This window comes from Python bivittatus, unplaced genomic scaffold (genome assembly GCF_059951505.1).
Source record: "Python bivittatus isolate LINGU-HERP-01145 unplaced genomic scaffold, Pbiv_v1 ctg000840_np1212, whole genome shotgun sequence".
NCBI lineage: Eukaryota > Metazoa > Chordata > Lepidosauria > Squamata > Pythonidae > Python > Python bivittatus.
The window spans coordinates 32,125,311-32,146,209 of record NW_028277113.1 but is presented as its reverse complement, the minus strand read 5'-3'; the positions used below and the strand labels follow the sequence as shown (position 1 = coordinate 32,146,209).

General features: G+C 35.6%; 1 protein-coding gene across 6 annotated transcripts in view; it reads left to right on the top strand.

Annotated features, from left to right (window-relative positions):
• Positions 1-20,899, top strand: part of PTPRM (protein tyrosine phosphatase receptor type M) — a 526,420-nt gene that overhangs the window by 374,682 nt on the left and 130,839 nt on the right. For 2 of the 6 annotated variants that reach the window (XM_088130895.1, XM_088130898.1), the window contains one exon: positions 3,921-3,950. The exons of the other annotated variants lie outside the window; for them this stretch is intronic. In XM_088130895.1, coding sequence (XP_087987021.1) covers positions 3,921-3,950 — 30 coding nt within the window. The remainder of the gene's footprint in view (positions 1-3,920; positions 3,951-20,899) is intronic. 6 annotated transcript variants of the gene reach the window in all.

Here is a 20,899-nt window from a genome sequence, read left to right as displayed (position 1 = left end):
TAATTTAAATAATAATTTTAAAATATATGTATTTCATCCAATTTGAGAGCTAAAATCATTAAAATACTTTTATTTCCATTTGAGAGCTAGCCATAAATCACCAAAACATCTAAATTTGATTATCTGTTTTAATCATTGTTAAACTGAACAAATCAAGGATTCAGGCTCTTTAAAACGTTTAATTTTTTCTTCATACAAGAGGAACCTGTAGTGTTTAGAACCAAAGGTCCCTGTAGATGAGTCTCCACAGTTTCTGTGGTTAATATTTTGTTGGAACCAGACCATTCCATGCAGTAAAGAATGTAATCATGTTTGTAATCTGTAAATATGAAATCTTATATAAGCTAAGTCATCAAGTAGAACTAAGAGAAACAGTTTGATTTGGACAGGTTATGTTTAGGTTATATTAAGTTAGCAGTGTGTAAAACACTGAAGTGCTATTTTTCTTAATCACTTTGCATAAACAGATTAATTCCTCCCATATAGCCTATAGCATCTCAGAAGTCTCCAACTTCTTTAGAAAAAGTTTGTGCTCATCAGATTACATGCTACCTGCTTTAACCAATTCATCTGACATGAACAGTGGAATTCGACTTCTTTTTTTTAAGAAAAGCATCCCCATGATACTATCAAGACATTGCCAAACTGAAATTTCAAATCAGCAAATACTGCAGAAATCCTTCAGCTTTAATATATTTGCATGAATTATGCAAACACAACTCCTTATTTCATCAATCTTTTGATAGGAAGAACCATTCAAATTCTTATCAAAAGCCTGTTGATATGGCGTAATGCCATTTCACCAGCTGTTTCTTTCTAAGCCCCAAATTGGATCATTATTGCAAATGAGTAAGGGGCAAGAAAAGTATTTAACCAAATGATACTTAAGCCATTGTTCTTGACACACATTAAAGTGTCGAGACCAGAAAACAATAGAAGAAAGTTTTCAAACAATAGTAACAGAAAACAAGGAAGGAAAAATATAGAAAGATGGAAAGATTGCTTTTATTCTGCTGATATGTAGTCAGTAGAGCAGGCCTGCACAACATGTGGTTCGCCAAGCAGACTTGGGTGGTCTGCCAGTGTTTTTTAAAAAGTAAATAAATTTGCCGCCTTTTCCCCAAAAGGCACACTGCCGAGCACCTCCAGCACCTTCAGGCCTCACCAATGTCACAATTCCATTGCTGCTGCTGCCCCGCTAACTACCAAACAGCTGATCTACATGCCAATATTCCTTTGCAGCCTGCAATGATTTTTAATTTATTATTGGGACCCTTTTCCCCCTACAAGTTTTGCAGGACTGCAATAAAGCATAGGACATTCTGGAACATTCTGAAGTTGGAGTGCTTTAGGGAGGCATAGGATTCCTCTGCCTGTGGCATGATATAAGCCTTGCTAAAATTAACTAGTTAGGTAACCATAAGAGGAACAGTATTTTCTTCTATATGTTTTAGTCTGTCGTTTGACTCCTGTCAAGTGTGTGTTTGTATAAAATCTCATCATCTCTTAAAATCAGGGTAGAGTAACTGAGTCAACATCCTGTTCAGTTTTCTTATATCAAGTAGTAGTGTGAAACATTTCCTGAAATTAAAGCAGCTGATTTCTCAATCATTTTAATGCAGAATAATAAATCTCAATATAATTTTGGGAGAGTTCTTCATCCAAGCACGTAACAATTTTATACTGATTCATTATATTTATTGCCATTTCTGAAATTACTTGACAATTCTGAGAGGTATGGTAGCAGCAACTACTTTACATTCCTGTTTTTATAATAAATGTTAGAGAGTGCTGTGTCTTGAGATTCTAAAAAGAAAAGAAAAATGTAATTCTCTATCTTCAAGATGTAGACTGTCAGTATTTCTATAATGCACAGCAGTATGTTCGAAGGAGTTGTTTTTTATGCAGTTCAAAAATGCAATAAATATATAAACACAGCTTTCCTTTTGAAACAACATATTACATCCTCCCCTTTAAACATAATTTTAACATTTGTGAATTTAACAACTCTCTACATGGGGGACGCGGTGGCGCAGCGGCTTAATGACGCTGAAAGTTGCTGGCCAGAAATGGTCAACGCTTCAGCGGTTCAAGTCCAGCCTTCGCGTTAACAGGGTGAGCTCCTGTTCCCTCCCCAGTTCCTGTCAACCCAACAGTTCGAAAACTCACGTGAGTAGATAAATGGGTACTCTCACTCCAGTGGGAGGAAAAATGCTGGCGGCGCCTTGCAAAAAGGAGTTGGGAGCAGTTGCCGGTAAGCGCGAAAAACCGCGCGTGCCCGAAAAGGGCGCGAAGCAACGGAAACCCTGCCTCCTGCGCTCACCAGCTGGGCTCTGCCCTAGGAAGGAGGCTCTGGCAAACCACTTCTGAAACAATTGCCTTGAAAACTGCAAGGACTCGTCCAAGCAGTCACTGCAGAGTCGGTAACGACTGAGCACAGATAAAAAAAAAAAAAAAACGGGGTTAAATATTAAGGAAGTAACTTCTTGGGCATAAACAATACTGGAAAATAAGAATATAAAACCAGCAAACATTTCTATAGGCAAAGAAAATGAGATATAAAATATGATGAAATCTTTCTTTTTAATGGGATGTCTACAACATGTAGCTGGAATAAAAATAACACTATCTACAATAGTGTTTGGCCTATTTATGGTGAAGTGTGGATTGTTTTGTTTTATTTTGCCACAGTCAATAAAATACTGTGCTTATTTCTATATATTATTGTACTGCTACTTGTATATTTCTGTTACCTGTCCTTGCAGCAAGTTAAAATGAATAAGTTGTACCTTAGTTTAGGTTTTAGAATTATTTCTATCTGAAACGTTTCTGCTGTTCTTTGAAGAATCAATACTGCATAGGCTCTTATTTTTGTTTCTATAATTATCAATTTGTTTCTATAATTATTTTTGCTCTAGAGAGAGCTGTATTGTCCTTTAAAAACAAAACAAAACCTAGCAACTTGAATAAATGCTATAGCTCCATCAGGCCTACCAGGGCTGACGCTTGCCATTGGCCTTGATTGTCCAATCATCTCTTTCCACCTTGTAGTACTGGCGAATACCTGCAACCAACTTAACATTAAAATTTTCTGTAATGTGCAGGGAATTATGGGTAATTAAAATGGCTGATAGTTTGTAGCCATTCATCATAGTGTTGATAAAACTGTCATCACTGCTTGTACAGCCACAGTGAAGAAAAGCTATACTTGAAAAAATCTATTATTGACCTACCTGGTTTTTTTTATCATCAGGAAAGAAATAATTTTACTGTAGCAAAACTCTTTAAAAATAGAGATACCAGTAAAAGGCTTCTTTTTGGTATAATGATATCAAAAATATATATCAAAAAATTGATTCCAAGTCAAATAATTATTGTGGATTAAAATACAGACTATAGTTTTATACTTTTAAACTTTATTCTTAACTTTTCAGATCTGAACAAATAGAAATATCTGTTACATTGAAGCATAGCTGACCTTTCAAAAGGTACAAATCTAGAAAGAGCTGCATAACCCACAGTACACTGGCAAAATAAAAACTTTTTTTTTCTATTCCAAATGCCTTAATTATGTTTTAGAGATGTCTGCTCTTATTTCTCCTGGAAGTATTATAATATGAATTATCTGTCTGTCTCTGTATTTATGTCCTATTTGCACGTGAGAGATATATAATTGTTACTGATGGCTACTAAAAAATCTCAGTGATGAATTTACTGCTAAAGATGTTGTGAAGAGTGAATATATCATCTGTCTTTTCCAGATGTGGTGCATGGTATGAGATGCATTCTTGCTATCTTTTCATTTGTTTCTCCAGTTCTAGCCTCATCTCGATTTTTTCATACATTAATATTTGGCTTTTCTTTCCTTCCATTTCATCTTTTCCTACACTGCCTAAAAAATCCTTCCACCATCATGGCAGAAGAAGCTATCACTCCTACACTTATTACCTGTAAGTAACTTACTTGTGCATCATCAGAATCATGCTTTCTGCCATGTTGTTCTTCTGTGCATGAATAGTATATACTAATAATTCCAGTTCTCTTGTGAAACTCAAAACACTTTTCAGCTTTGCTTGAAACAAAACATCCACATGTCATTGCAATGAAATCCATTTCCCCTTAAGTTCCTTTGCCACGTACTGTGTGTTGAAGTATTGTATTTTTTTTCCATTGAAAACAGTTGGAGAAAATAAGCAGAGTTACCAGAATGTACTCTTAAAAATAAGACTCAGTATCTTTAATTAAAATATTTGTACCAGACCCTCTACCTATTTCCTTAGAAGCAATTCTAATCTTATTTAGAATGAGGCCCCAAGTGGGGGTGGGTGGGAGGTTATCTGCTTTTTTGTCCTTATTGAAAACATGGAATGTATATACATGTACAATCGTTTACTGTATATCCACTGCTTTTTAATCTAGTTCGTAACAATGACAGTACTGCTGGAACGTTGTTGGATAATATAACATCAGGCAGTCTTTTCCAATGTAGTGTCTTTTTATACTTTGGATTTCAAATTCCATAATTGTTGCCATGTGGGATAATAATTATCTTGCTGAAGTCCAGTATGTTTGGAAGAAACTAGGTTGGGCAAGGCTTAAGACAGTGATTACCATTTTGATAAATGAGATTCACAAAACAGGAAAGAATGCATATTTGAATTTTTCAAAAAGTTTGCAGGATTTTGTTTACATGTATCTGTGTTCTAAATTCACAAGGATTGTTTATATGATATGATGGTGTAGCAGATAAGTGGACAAGGACCAGAGAGCCCTGATTCAAGTTTTCCCTGAACCATATAAGCTTATTCCTGTCAGAATATCTCACTAGACTGTTGTTGCAATACTAAATATGCTATCTTGAGCTTCAGAATATTTTTACAACTGTAAACTATTTTGTGTATTTAGTTGAATAGAAAGGTAGAAACTGAATGAATGACTAAGCAAATACATTAATGATTTTTCGTTCTTAAAATATCAGATGACTATTACATTTGTCTCACAAATATATTAGGCTTATATATACATCTAGTAAATACTGAATTTCATCCCTGTCCCCCCTTGTAAGAACACCTGGGTTTCACTCTTGAGTCCAAGAGTTCCACCTCCAGTTGTAATAATTTTTTTACAACTTTGGGAGCAACCTTAAATGTGAAGAAACCGTTTATAGATGTTTATCTATAATATCTGTCATTATGACATTTTTTGTCATAAGTTATCATATTTGCATGTGTTTATACTCTTCATATTATAAACTGACACTTACAGTGTTCTTACTTATGGAGGCACAAAAATAATTCCTGTATATGAACTAATTTATCCAGTAAATTGAGAGTCAACCTTACATGGAGACTTCTTATTCTGGCTCAGGCAAGTATCTCAAAATTACAGAGTAGAAATTCAGGAATGATTTCAATGTAAGTAATGTTTTTGTATATTCATCATCTTTACATTGGAGAAAAAATGGGTATAATTTAAAAAGCTGTGGAAAAGGACTGAATAAAACTTTGAAAGTTTTTATTATAAGTATTTAATAAAAATATATTAAGTACTTACAATAAAAAGGTACATTGAACATCTACTTTTGTCTTTGACTATCTTGACCCCTATTAATCTGTGACGAAAAAGTTTATTTATTAGTTTATTTGCCTATTTTCATGTTAGCTGACATTGGAAGCATTATTGTATGTACGGTCTTCTCTATACTGTTTGTATATGGAAATACTTCTTAAGGCTGTGTAATGCTGCATGATGAAGCTACAATTGGATAAGTAATTTATATTGTTTTGGGACTGTAGTTTCATAACAAATTGAACTGTTAGTTTTCAGGGTGATTTAATGAAATATTGAACCATTCCAAGAGCACAACTATAAGAAATGAGGTAAATACACACAAATCAGTTTGTAGCTAAATGAAAGCAACAGATAAAGAAAATGAATTTAGATGTCTTGTTCATGAGCTTTAGTAATTGTTCGCCCAGAAAAGTTAAAGCACACTGTTTATTTCTGTGCAATGACATGTTTTCATTTATATAACTACTATTAATATTCATATATGATATTTAATTGAAATTTATTCTACATTTAAATCCTACATAAGATGCTTTGACCAAAATACTTATCTTGATCTTATTGATGGAAGTTATGACTAGAGTAATATTGATTTGATCTGAGATATGATTTGTCAGAATTCTTTCATATTTTTCACCAGGTAATTAGACTTAGCTTGAAACATTTCTTCATAGTTCCCACCCACCCTTATCCCCCATTATTTTTTCCTTCCCCTTATATCATGGAAATGAATACATTCCTATTTCAGAATTAAACACCCATCTAAGTTTGTACTCAGGAGGAGTCCAAATGGTATCAAATTGTGTTTACCATATAAGAAAGACAGGCAACATAGCCCCAAGGCTAAATACACTAATTTCCTGTGGCGGGGGAAAGCCATAAGTTCAAGATTACAACTGGCAAAGCACTGCTCAGGTTAGTATAAATATGGAGTGAGTGCATTCCAATATCAAGGTTGAGAAAGAATAGCAAAAAGTCCATTGACTCAAAAAGGTTGGGGGCGGGGGGGGGAGAAAAAAAGGCTTAAGATTTAAACCCTGGGCCTGAGAGATACATTGGGTGCTTGATTTCTGTCTTCTGCAGATATAGAACTCTCTTTTTTTCTGCAGTAAAGCAGTTTATCTAGGAATACTGAGTCCTTGACATGTTGTTATCTGGTTCCTGAATGCAGTCAACCCTTTGAGGTAGACCAAATCAGGAAACAGGCAAGTGCTGTTCTGTCATTGTCACAAAATTTCTCCAAAGCTGCTGGAGGCCATATCTAGCTTTCTACCAGGCTTCTTCCTTCCACACAATTATCTAAAAAAAACTAGGTGCCATGTTTATTGAACTGCTTCCCATATTTACACAAATTAATCATATTGCCTTTTGTCTGCAGCTTTGAGCCACACTGAAAATACATCCAATTTTCCACTGTTTCTGCCTGATCCTAGAACGTTCCCCTTGCTCATTGCACACAGCTGCACCGTTACCACCTTACCTAGGTCAGGAGAAGAGGAAAAAATTGAGGTGGAATGTATTTTGGACTTCCAGCAAACATTTAATTTACTGGAAGGCTGCTCAGATACAAAAGCTCATGGGAAGCAGCTGGTGATGTACACAGCCCCACCCTCATTCAACAGTTTCATTTTCAATACAGCCCAAAATACCTCATTGGCCACATATTCCATCTGCAGTATCTGAATCCTGATTGCCAAAGAAGACATGAAAATTCTCCTCCCAATCCAGACTTCCAGGCTGGAGGAGAGGGGGATAGAGAAATTTAAAGGAGACTTTGTCAGAAATGGAACAAGGACACAATATCTTCCAGACTCACACAGCCAGAGGAAATGAGGGTAAATAGACCTCCAGGTCCAGTAGGACAAAGAAATGAGAAGTTAGAGAGGCAGCTAGCATAAGAGCTAAAGCCAGATAAAACCATTGCATAAACATAGAGCAATCTCAAGACCAAGAAAAAGCCCAAAGTCCATGTACTCAGAAGAGAAGGAGAAAAAGGCTTGAGACTTAACTCTGAGTCAGACAATCAATTGATCAGTCTGTCATAGGTAGTTCTACATATATGACTTCTTTCTTGTCTATGATAAAACAATTTCTCTAGAATTATTACACTGTTGACATTTCCGCTATTATGTAGTTCCTAAATGCAGGTTGAGTTTCTGAAAGAGTAAAGGTTTATATCCATGCCTGGCCTTAATTCTGACAAAAAGTGCCTGCTACAGGAGGAGGATGAAGGGAGCCCGTTATGCTTTGTATCATGGGGCTGAAATCAAATCCCTTCACTGATTAATCTAGTTACGTTACAGGAATGAGGAGAGAATGATTCCTCCATACCCCTCTAACCCTTTGTATGCCCCCACAATTTGCTTGCCAAAGATTGAGAATCCTCCAGAAAACATTGGAGGATTGTTAAGAAATACAGGGGGTGAAAATGGATAAGGAAGTTCTGTTGCATACAGTGACTTCCACATTATTGGTTTTCATCCTATGGATATATACTAGGCTTAGTATAGGATCTTTTCTTTTGTCAAAATGATAATCACTACATACATGCACAAAAAGGGAAATGTGTTTTATTTTGAGCTTGGAACAAAATGACGAAATACATAAGCCCCATTGTAAATGTTTTATTAGCTGGAACAAAACTTGAAATGGGCATTCCAATTTTTGTCTGAATAAAATTCAAAACATCTCATATGTCCAACCCATAAAAAACAATGGGAATTCAGGGCCAGTTGCTTTCCCTATTCAGTGTCAAACAACACAGCTGTTGCCCTCAGAGCTATTAGACTCAGGATTGTAACCTTTAAGTGCAACAGCCACTCAAACAAAAAAATCATAGTTATTGCGCAGGCATGGGGAGGAGAGAGATTGGTTGGTGGGAATGTCCCATTAATCTCTCAGGTCACCTGAGCTCTATTATGCAGGTGTTCCATTATATGCTCTGTACATAGAATACATTGTTTTTAATTTACAATTTTACACTGTAAATATTTGCTACTTATTTTGATGGGATGAACAGCAAACAGAATTCATGTCATTTTCAAGAATATTGTTTCATTCTTACAAACTTTGGTGCCAAATAATCATCATAGCCATGATATAAAAAGAACTGCCAATTAGATTTTGCAAAACTTGTTCCATCCCACCACTGTCAGTGGTGCTATTCAATGATAAAGCTCAAGCTGTTTATTCCTCATCTGGAATATATTTTTCCTATTTATATCTATGAAATGACAGCAAGTAAAAGAGGAAAAAATGGAAAGAATATTTACCTGTAACTTTAGAAATTAATGATGCATTATATTAGTTGAGCCTGTCAACTTTAAATCATTGGTAGTTTCTCTTCTTGAATTGGTCCTGAGATTGCCTGCAAAATGTATTAGGTGGCATACATTTTTTCTGCACCATGAGAATACAGAATACAGTTTTATTTCTCTATACACGTGCCTCTGAAATTACCAAAATGATGCCTCCTTCTGTTGGATTTTTAAGAATCATAACCTGCCCTGTTTTAATTCATATAGCTTCAACAATTAACATTATACCTGAATTGTCTACCTGAGTCCAAGTTTTCAAAATATTCAAATCTGATTGTATGTATAAGACCAGCCTCATGTGTTTTTAATATTACCATTGCTTATTTTATGAAGTACAGTAGAGTCTCGCTTATCTGACATAAACGGGCCGCCAGAATGTCGGATAAGCGAAAATGTCGGATAACACACAGTAACGATTGAGTGCGGTAAAAAAAAAACACAAGAACCCCGATCCGCTGCGCCTGTTGCAATCGATTTTTGCGTTGCGGCACCGCACCGTCAGGAGCAACAAGAAAGAGTACACTCACGCTCGCAAACAAGCGGCACTTTTCTTGTCGCTGATTTATGTGTGTTGTGTTTTTTTTAGGGGTATCAGATAAGATGGAATGTCGGATAAGCGAAGGTCGGTTAAACGAGACTCTACTGTATTTTCTTCACTGTTGCTCTCATTTAAGAGAAACCATTATATACCAAAATTTGGGGTACAAATTTTCATGCAAAATTTGTTGCATGAAAGCTTTAATGAAATCTACAAACTGGCTTAAAAATAACAAGAATCAAATTAACTGCAACCAAAGCTGTGCATTTGTTTCCATGACAGTCCTTTGCACTGTGGAGAAAGTGCAATCTCTGTTCATTTATCTGAATTAGTAAACTCAATATCCCTTTTCACTAGAATGTTATGTCATTGTTTTGTCTTACATCTGACACAGTACTTCACAAATAGAGTCTTTTCCAACTACTTTCCCATAAGATGCCATAATTGTAGATCCTTGAAGTGGAATAAGCTGCTCTCACTTTTCAGCACAGTTGGTTTTTGTGATATCTTCTCTAGGACTGTACAATTTAATTAGATTATAGTATCATTAAGTCAAATTTAACCAATGCAAATATGGTATCAGAGGTTGTAGTAGATTAGATTTATTATACTGCATTACAGATAAATTAATAAGCATCATTATTATTGACTTTTAATGAACTATAAGCAAAAATCTGTATAAAGTAACATTAAATCCTCAACTTTAAAATATGACCAAAGTCAGCAAATACTAAACTATGCTTGATTCAATTATCTATTTTTTTAAAGTTGCAGTTTTTAAATAAATGTGTAATCAATTATCAGATGCTATTTATCTTTGTCTATATGTGTACCTCAGTATAGCATGAATCAGAATATATATTCTGAAATAATTTTTTCAAGTTATTTCAAGGTTGTTTCAAATCTGATAATGTGATTAGACCACTAGGAAAAATAATTTACCTAAAATGATAAAATAAATTCCTGAAATTGATCAGTCTGCTCCAAAGAAAACAGAATCTAAAGTTTGCAGTAAATTATTTAAATGTACAGTTCCTAGCTTGCACAGAACAGACTACCTTTATTTCCTACTGAATATACAAATAGAACACAATGCATTGTTGTTTAGTCGTTAAGTCGTGTCCGACTCTTCGTGACCCCATGAACCATATTGCGCCAGGCCTTCCTGTCCTTCACTGCCTCCCTGAGTTTGCTCAGTTTCATGCTCATATAGCTATTTAACATGATTTAGAGCAGTTTTCAACTATAAATATGATTGCTAAAGAAAAATCTTCATTCCCCATTCCCTGCTGATAACAGTAGAACTTGCGTTTGAATAAACATATTAATTTTGCATTGTAAGTAACTCAGTGATTGGCACCTTAGTTATGACTGCAGTAAGGATAATATGTGTTTTTCTATTCTGCTTTTCTAATTATTCACGTAGCTGTGGGATTAATATAAGATAGAAAAGGTCACTTGACGTAATTGGTTACTGCAACACTATTTATGGATTTTTTGGTGATTGTTAGGGTTATACTGTCAGGCAATCAAGCAAATGAGTTCAGGCTAGTGATCCTTAAGAAAATAAATTAACCTCAACAATAAATAAAAGGTTACTATTTACTTCAAGCTCTCCCAAACTACCTAATCTTGATTAATTGTGTTTTCCCCTTTGGGCAATATATACACTTTAAAATGCTATTCAAATTGTTAATGCATATTAATATATATAAAATAATGCTGGTTACTAAATATAATGCATTATTTCTTCTGATAATTAAAATATTCATTTCAAATCTTACTAACATCAAATTAACTTGCTAATATACTGCCCTTTTTTTGAAGGATAGTGCAATTTAGTGTTATTCTAACTTCACATTCACTTTCTAAAATAGGTTTGTCAAAGAGATTGTAATCTGTTCAAGGTTACGGTGAAACTTCACAGTAAAATGAACTTTTAGCCATAATTATGACACCCAATTTTATCATAAACATTTTAACTGGGTTTTTTAAGTTAAAATGTTCAATAAATGAATTGATTGTATCACTATATTTATATAGCAAGTTCAAAACCCATTTCCTGGGTTTAAATTTTAGACCTTAATCTTGGTGTCTGATACTATAGTATTATTCTGTAGTTCTGAATATTTCTGGATTCTGAATGTTTCTGTGTTTTATTTTAATACATAAAGTAAAAGCTCTAATATACGTAAATCAAAAATAAGTGTCCTTACTAGCTTAAAGAAGAGTGTCAAATCTACTAAAGATTAGCTTTGAAAATCATTACTGCAGATATCTTTTTTAATGAACCAGTTTTGTCATTTCTGTGAATAGTTATATTTTTAAATGGCTTGAAAACTAGAATCTGAATTTTAAAAACTGTGTCTGCATTTTGTAATTTCACTGTAAACTATTTTGTTCTATTGAAGGAATAAAATTATAGTAAATTTTAAACACAGAATCCATTTAGGGCAGATGCTGTCCTTTTCATCCCTGTTCTAGTATAGAAGTAAGATATACTACTTGTCATTATGATTGAGGTAATATTTTTATAGCATGCCTCCCTAAGAATGTTTCTCTTTTTGCAATATCTAATTAAACAGTAGTGCATGTATAATTTTAGCAGCATGTTCTTCCCTTCTCTTTCAGTTTTCTCTTCTGGGAGTACTATGCGGGTGGTGTCTACAATATAAGAACTTTTCAATCTTTTTTCTTATGGTCAGAATTTAAAACACACACACACAAACCAGTTTTTCATCCTGCTGTACCAGAAACAGACTGACATTTAGAGTTAATTCATAAATGTAAAAAAGTACAGTATGGACATTTTCATTAATTTTTACATGGATAAATATCTGAGGAAACGGAATTGAAAAAGAAACTTGTTACCTGAAAAACAAAATAAAATAAACCCCCTAAAATATTTGTTTAAGCTAATTGTAGCAGTTTTAGCAGCATGGAAGCCTGAAAAAAGTTGGGCTGCTTTAATGACTGGCACAGAGGTGCTGTGTTCACACAAGGTCCAAAGCACTTCTCCCAAACCATTTCCAAAGAACACAGTGTCATAATAAATATCTGAATTATGTTTCCAGATAATGTATATTGCAATCCACTTGTAGTGCTTCTAGTCCTCTTCCCCAGTGATGTTCCTATTACCCAGCTAGGCATTTTACCATGCTTAGCTATGAAAATGGTTCCACCTTTATACCTTCCAATCTTAATCCTACCTTCCTTCTAAAAATGGAAAAATAATTTGAATTTGACTTTCTGATCCCCAAAATTCTATGCTTCTGCATGTCAGCTAGTAACTTAACAGTACAGAGATCTGGATCTAGCCACAACAGAGGAGCTACTGCTTTCCTCACTGCAGTGGTCTTGGCAGTGTAGGATAATAGTTGGAATATCTGAGGGTCTAATCTGATTGCAGAAAGGATTGAGAATCTAGCTTAGTTTTCCAATGCAGAAACAGACCAGTGGAATTATTTTTGTCTCCCAAGTTCACTTCCCCCTGCAGTCTTCAGCATTATTACCATGTTGTTCCAGAGGTTCTTTCATCCTTCCAGAAGTATAGATAGATGCAAGAAATCATCATAAATTAATTCCCCTTTTTTCCCAAATAGAGTTTCATTGTGAATTGAAACCCATTCACAGGTATTCTGGAGCCAATGTATCAAGTAATGTAAATATATATGACAGGTGTCATTCTCAGATGAAGCATCTGAAAAACTGGAGTAAACTGTTCAGGTTACTGAGAGTGAAAGTAGCTTCTATTTCTAGATAGAATGGGGGACATGGAAATAGCTCATCAGACAGGTGATCACTTAACAATTTATACTTGGAGGAATCTGGCAACCTACCAGTCCTTGGTAGCACATTGTCATGAGATAGCAAAACCAAAAGTAAAGCTTGAGAAATCCTGGGAAAATAAGCACTGTTCATGAAACTTCTGGGATAAAAGTAATGACAAAAGCTTTTCTTATTCTCTCCAAATATATCAAACTCTGTTTTGCTGGTGTCAGCCATCATCAATTGTGATCCATTTTGATGTATTCTCATGCTCCTTGTTTTTATTTTTGTTTTCCTTTGAATCCCTGATGTTGCTGAAGTACATCATTTGATTTATCATTTGGTACTGGAATTTCTTACTCTTTTCTTGGCTTGATCTTCTGGCCAAGTATTGATCTCTGTGCCTGCTGCTACTGTTTCCCTGTCAGCAGTACTCTCATTGCAACTTTGGGTAGAGCAATATATGTTTGAAGAAATAAAGGTTTTGCTTGCTTGCTTGCTTACTTAAGAAGTTCTTGTTCCATCTTTTAATTAAAAAATATTCAGTATGCTTAAATGAATTAGAATTCTATGTTTTTACTTTCAATCTATAATTGATTCATACAGTTTTCTTAAATGTAAGTGATCTGCAATAGGTCAATCAAACACTAAAAGCAGCTAGGAAATTAAAACAGCAAAACAAATTGAGCAGATTAAATTGTTAGATCAGTTCATATCAGAAGTCTCACGGATTGAAATATCCCCAGCCAACAGCTGGGGATATTTCACCACAGCTTTTAACAATGAGCAAATCCAGAAAAGGGCTTCCGAGAAATACAATTATACCTGGACAAACTCAGATAGGAAATAAAGAATATGCAGACAAAGCCCAGTTCTTTTGTTTTAGCACGTAGGTAAAAATAAAGAAAAAAGGCAAGGAAGTAACAGAATGTTAAGGCCTTATATTAATATGGGAGTAGCAAGTATGACAATGCAAAACAAAACGGGGTGAATTTAATGATATTTTCACATTGCTCTCTGCAGTTAGCACTCTCTCAATCAAATAAGAGAGAGCATGAACCAGGAAGTTTTCAGTGTAATAACATAATAACCCACCAGGGCAGAAATTGCTGGTTAAAGAAATAAATTAGGAACTTTATAGAAAGAAAAAAATTGGCTTGTCTATGGTAGTAATTATGTACTTGTTGCTATAGTAAGAAGAGAAAGATTAGACTGTATTAAGCCTATAAATATCTCTTGCAGGAACTTATGCAACCACCAGTGAGCAGGTCCAACACATGCTATCCATTCAACAAAAATGTAGAACACCGAGGGTGCATTTTTGCAATACTGTGAATAAGGAAAAAATCTGTTGCAATCGGTGGGGCTTTTTTTTTCTTTTGGCCTTACCTTCAAGAATGATAATTTTAGCTGGAATTGCTTTGTATTATTTCTATTAGGAGTTTTTTTTTTTTCCTCCCAAAGTGTATATTGTCAAAACTAAATTGCTTAACAGAGGTTTCCTTCCATTTTACAAGCCTTTTGAAAAGTTGCTCTGGAAAGCTGAAATCTGTCTGGAGCACTGTGAGGAAAAACACAGGAGACTTCAGCATAAAGAGAAAATCAGCAAACATCAGTTTTCTGATGTCTTTTCTTCATACAATGAACAATAGTAGTCTAATCCATTGTATTTATTTGGGGCCTCCAGACCTGGAGAATTTCCATCCTTGTTCTAATTAGATCCAGGTCTTGCTAACTTAATACTGAAAAATGAAATGATGCTTCTATGTCATACATTGTGCCACTTTCCTCTTTTTCCATTTTTTAAGTGCTGTCAACTGTGCATTTTTCTGGTGATCTTTTTTTATGCAATAATTAGATGGCATCCACCTAATATTAATTCTTAATTTTGGAAAGAAAATAATGTATTATTAGGTATCCTGCAATAAGTTTAGGTAGCCTTTTCAAAATCAGAAGGATTCTAAAAGATTATGATACAGGTTACAATTTGCTTCATACTTCAAACAGAAAATTTTTCAGACTGGAAATCTGAAGTTGGAGTATGAGGTTCAAGTGTTAAGAATCATGCAGAGAAAAATGTGGATCTTTTATTTCATAAATATACATTAGGAGCTTTCAGAAGACAATTTTATCATTGTGACAAACCATACAAGAATAGCCAAGCAAGTATCTCTTGTGACTGTACATAATGTATAGAAAATAATTACGTTTCATTCACAATATTTCTATAGTGCTTTTCAACCGTAATTATTTTCAGCAGGTCCATGATAATGCATCAGATTTAACAGACGTTTCTTTACAAAACAGGATAATGTCCTGGTGGGGCTATAAAAAGTAATTGCTTTCTCTGACTTTGACTTGTGTTTTGATTTGTTTTGATAGTCACACCATAGCTTGAACTTGTGTGATGGGACCAATCGCCTGAAAAGTTTGTCATATATAATACAGTGTACTAGTTTTGAGTTTATAACTTTGAGTTTATAAGAGTAAGGAAACCACATGCAGTCATCCTGATATACTAATATTTAGCAACAGCAACATTTTATTCTCACTGCTGGCAAATATACTATAGAATATGTTATTGAAACTGATATTTTAATAAGTATAGTTGTTTCTGTGCTTAACAGCATAACTGCAAGCTTACTAGTATATAAATTGGCAAAGCAACAGAATAGAGATTTGGGATTGCTAAATTAGTTAAACAGATGATATACTGAGCCATGTATTTGGTTTGATGAGTACAGCTTACAATGGTGGATACTTTACAGTGCTACTGTAAAGAAATTGGGTGGTATTTCTCTTCAGAAGCAAAGATAGTCTTTTGAACCCGCTGGAAGTTGAAACATTTTGTTTGCATGTGTGCATTTGTGAGAGCAGGAATCTAACATGAGCAATGATTAGTGAAGCAGATTTTATAACATAAAGGAGATCCAATTACAGGAAATGCATTAGATGAATCGGCAAAGCAAACACAGGACATGAAAAGAACATGTTCTATCTTCATGCATGCTTTGGGAAAGCAGAAGGAAGTTACCTCAGATTAGGAATCTTGTATACAAAGAATGGCAGAATGACAGACAAAGAGGGGACACGATCCATAAGTCTGTTTACTCCCAATACATCCTTGCAGGCAGTAGCTTGAAGTGCTGGAGAGTTCATGTTGCTGGATCTGGACTTCCAAATGAACAAACAAGAGATGGAGGGAGAAAGAGAGAAAGAGAGAGAGAGAGAGAGAGAAAGAAAGAAAGAAAGAAAGAAAGAAAGAAAGAAAGAAAGAAAGAAAGAAAGAAAGAAAGAAAGATTCTCATGTTTAATATAGTTATTGTTAACTATACTACAGTTAACAACTATAATACAGTATAGTTAACTATACTACAGTTAAGTAATTGCTTGCCAGAAGTATTCTAACATTTTTCCTACCATTCCAAAAAATGTTCCAAATGTGTGCTCAGTATGTATATGTGTGCATGTGGATAAGTATTGCAGAGTCATTGGTCCCCATCTCGTACCATTCTCTCAGAGGTCCATCAATAGCCATTTTCTCAAAAATATGACAGTTTTGTATGATAACTGTTCATGATAGCTTGGGATGCATTTTATCTTCTTCTTTGTGTGGATTTGAAAACCCTAGTGAGGAGAATTGAATCTTGGCATTTTGGAGTGAACTAGTCCTGGATTGGGTTTTTTATTTATATTTATTTATACACACACACATACACTCCCCAGTTATTTAATGAAAACTGCAGTAGAGAGGTATTTTTCCTTCTATTGATCTATAAATAGAAGGAAGATTAGTTTTAAAAGCATAATAGCTTTTTAGTGAGTGTTTAAAAGAAGGGCAATACCTTATTGTCAGGAAGAGCTTTAAGGGGAAGAAAAATTCAAAAATGAAAGAAAGTGGCCTGCAGCTTAATAGCTATATCACTGAAGGATGCTGTAATGAGACAGAAATGAAAAGTATTTTGATAAGGAAGGTCATTTGCTATTATTCACTTCACTTAAAACTTTCCTGAAACTCCATTTGGGTTTAATTGAGGATGGAATCAAGGCTGAGAAGTCTGTGTCTTTAAGAAGTACCTAGCATATAATTTTATGTATTCATGCCTTTCAACCATTCTTAATTCTTACACAACCAGATATTCCATTTGTTCAGGACTGGACTACAAGGTTCTTAACCATCAAGCTAACACAGTATAATTTAACTTGGCCAAAGTAACACAATGCATGAAGAATTACAGGACAGGATAAATACACTAGTTAAGGGTCCCAATGTGATGTTGAATTTGGAACTTCTCATTGGACCTAGGCATGGCAAAGAGGATAATTCTATGTAATTGGAAAGAAAGTCACTTTCCTGATCTGGGATACGTGTTTGTTATCTATTTTTGATAAAGTATCTGTGTTCTAAAAATGAGAAGGAGATATAGTATGTTGCTATATGACCTAGATTTGATGACAAGCTTAATGATTGAATTAATTGTAGATTATCTGTACTTATAGATACTTCTGTTAATTAGGTTTTGTTATATTAATTCATTCTAATTATTGTAATATTTAGGGATTTTTTTATTCACTGCATTTAATATAGACCTTTTTCTTTTGTATTTCACCATTTTATCAAATAATATTAATGCTAAAAAATAAGAATTATGGGAGACAGTGGTCAGTAAAAATCACAGGTGCATGGAAGGTTCCAAACAGTATTATACAAATGTTAAAGGAACAGAAACGTGATAGAAGTTAATGTATTTGATTATTTTAGAAGCATTTGTCTTTGAGCAAGAAAAAATAAATTCATTTTATTTAGATAAGACATAATATAACAGCATAATAGAAAAACATATTGGATCAGACCAATGGCTCATTTAATGCCAGATGGTGGCCAACCAGAAAGATTCTGGTAGCTCACAACATGGATTGGAGGGTGCTATAACTATAAGTTTTCATCCTGCCTTAGGCACAAATCCAGCTGGGTGACCTTGAGCCAGTCACTCTCTCTCAGCCCTAGGAAGGGGGTAATAACAAGGCACTTCTGAAATCTTGCCAAGAAAACCACAGGGACTTGTCCAGGCAGTTGCCAGGAGTCAACACTGACTCAAAGGCACAATCAATCAATCAATAAAATAACTGGTTCCCAATTGTCACTCAAGGCATGTTGCATTTGACCCCAGGGGAATAAATAGTCAAGGCTAAGAGCCACTGATAGCCTAATCCATGATGAAATTATCCAGACATCTTTTAAAACCTTCTAACTATTGATATCCATCATTCCATTTGTTGGCTACAAAGTTCAGTTTAATTGTGTGTTCTATAAAGACCTAATTTTTCCCATATTTTTCTCATTCCTTAAAAGTTCTGTTAAAACAGTACAACATACACATATCTCCTAAAAATAGCTGGAGCCAATGCATGTATATTCAGTGTTCTGTCACTTTTTCAGAAACTCTTCCCCCTATAAAAATGCATATGTCATTACTATATTAAATGTTAGCTTGTGCTTCAGCCTTCTATCTTTCAGGTACTTTAAGCAACTCATCATTTAAAATAAGATGGTTTCTTCTCTCTTTCTCTCTCTCCTCATGTTATTTGTTTCATGTGCAAGATCAGATAGACAGGCAAAGTTAAGGAAAACTCATTTTTTTAAGGCACATTGGACAATATGTTGAGATAAGTTAGTTCTTTTACAAAAGAAAAATTGCTGTTTAATCAGGATGGAATCATGTATGTAGTACCCAACATTACAGATAAGGAGAGCAATTGTTCTATGGCCTGGACTTTTTTTAAAAATGTTTTTTCAGTTATTAAGGGCTAAAGGAGAATGACTGTGATGAGGTGTTTTTAAATAACAAAAATTGTGCTAACATACTTCATCAGTTTGCCATCAAATTGAACAGCATGATCTTGTGGAACTCTACAGGGCATAAAATAGAAGCTGCCTGCAGATTGCCTATCCTTGTTTTAGTTAGACCTGGATAAAACTAACAGGATCAGGAGAATTTCCAGGTTGGGATAAATGGCTGGAAGAAAAGTGTGCAGATAACACCAAATTAAATAGTTTGTGTAGTTAAACACAAAGATGTAGCCAATGGCTCCAAATAGATCTAACTAGACTGGGAGAGTATCCCTTAAAATGGCAAATGTGGTTCAATTAAATAAATGTAAAATTTTGTACACCAAGACCAAGTCCCCTAAAGCCCCAAAGACTCATGACTGCTCCATCCCAGAACTGCCCCACAGTGCTTTAAACCCCAACTTTTACGGGGTCCAGAAGCATACTATGGTCACTGGTATGGAACACTGCCAAGAGATCTAACAGACCAAGAGGAGCATATGCTTCCATCCAGGTCCAAAAAATGTCATCCACCAAAGTGACCAGTACTGTTTATATCCCCTACTCAGGTATGAATCCTTACTTTAAAACGTTCCCAAAAATCTGTTTCCTCTAAGATTTTCCTGCACCCTCCCCAGCCACTTGCACACCCTCCCCAAGTCTCACTAAGCTTGCGCTGTGCTTCCCCAGCCACTCACACACCCTCCCCCACCCAGCAGCAGCCACCGTTGTGCTCACACCATGCGTCCCCTGCCACTCGCACACTCTCCCCGAGCCTTGCGGTGCTTGTGCCACGCCGTCCCAGCCACTCACTCACCCTCCCCAAGCCTTGCTGTGCTTGCACTGCACCTCCCCAGCCACTTGCACACCGCATTGACTTTGCTTGTTGGAAGCTGGCAGAGGGTCACAAATGGCGACTGTGGGACGCTGCAACCGTGTGGGATTTGCCTAATGACAGCAACTGGGTTGTCACCATGGGTGAGTTGGGCAGCCATAGAAATTTGTTTAATTGATAAATAAATAAATAAAATAAACTGGGACTGCCACAACTGCTTTCATAAGTCAGCACAGTCACGTGACATCGCACTTTACGATTGCGTCACTTAGTGGTGGAGTTGCCGGTCCCAGTCAGCATTAAGTGAGGACTACCTGTAACTCCAAAAAATGGGGTTTCAACTCATTCTGGCACAAAGACCTGGGGGAAAAGCTAGGTCTTAACCACTTTCCTAAAGGCCTGCAGAATCGGCCAGTCATATGTCAGAGGGGAGGTTGTTCTAAAGATCAGGACCTATCACTGAGAAGGCATTCCTCGTGGGTCCAGTTGTTTCAAAGAAGGAACCTGGAGTGTGCCCTCCCTATTGGAGCATATGGGACAGGTGGATACCCTTGGGAGGAGGCGATCCTACAAAGAACCCAGTCCTGTGCCATATAGTTTTGTAAGTGATAACCAACACCTTGAATTGTACCTAGAAGCCTATTGTGAGCCAGTGCAGCATGCAGAGTAGCAGTGTCACATGGGTGTTACAAGAGGTGTCATAACTATCCTCATCAATGCATTTTGGATCAATTGCAGTTTGCAAATGGTCTTCAAGAGCAGCCCAATGTAGAGTATGTTGCAGTAGTCCAGGTGGGAGGTAACTAAGGCATGAATGCGCATAAGCAGAGCTTTGCAATCCAGGAACAGGCACAATTGGCACACAAACATAGTTGTGCAAAGGCCTTCCTGGCCACAGCTGCCACCTAGCTAGAGCTGTGAGTCCAGGAGAACCCCCACACTAAATCCAAATGAGGCAAGCCAACTCTGCTCAGAATCAAGGATGAAATCTCTCCAGTTCCAGGCCCTGTGGTTTTGCTAGGGTTGAACTGAAGCCTGTTCTC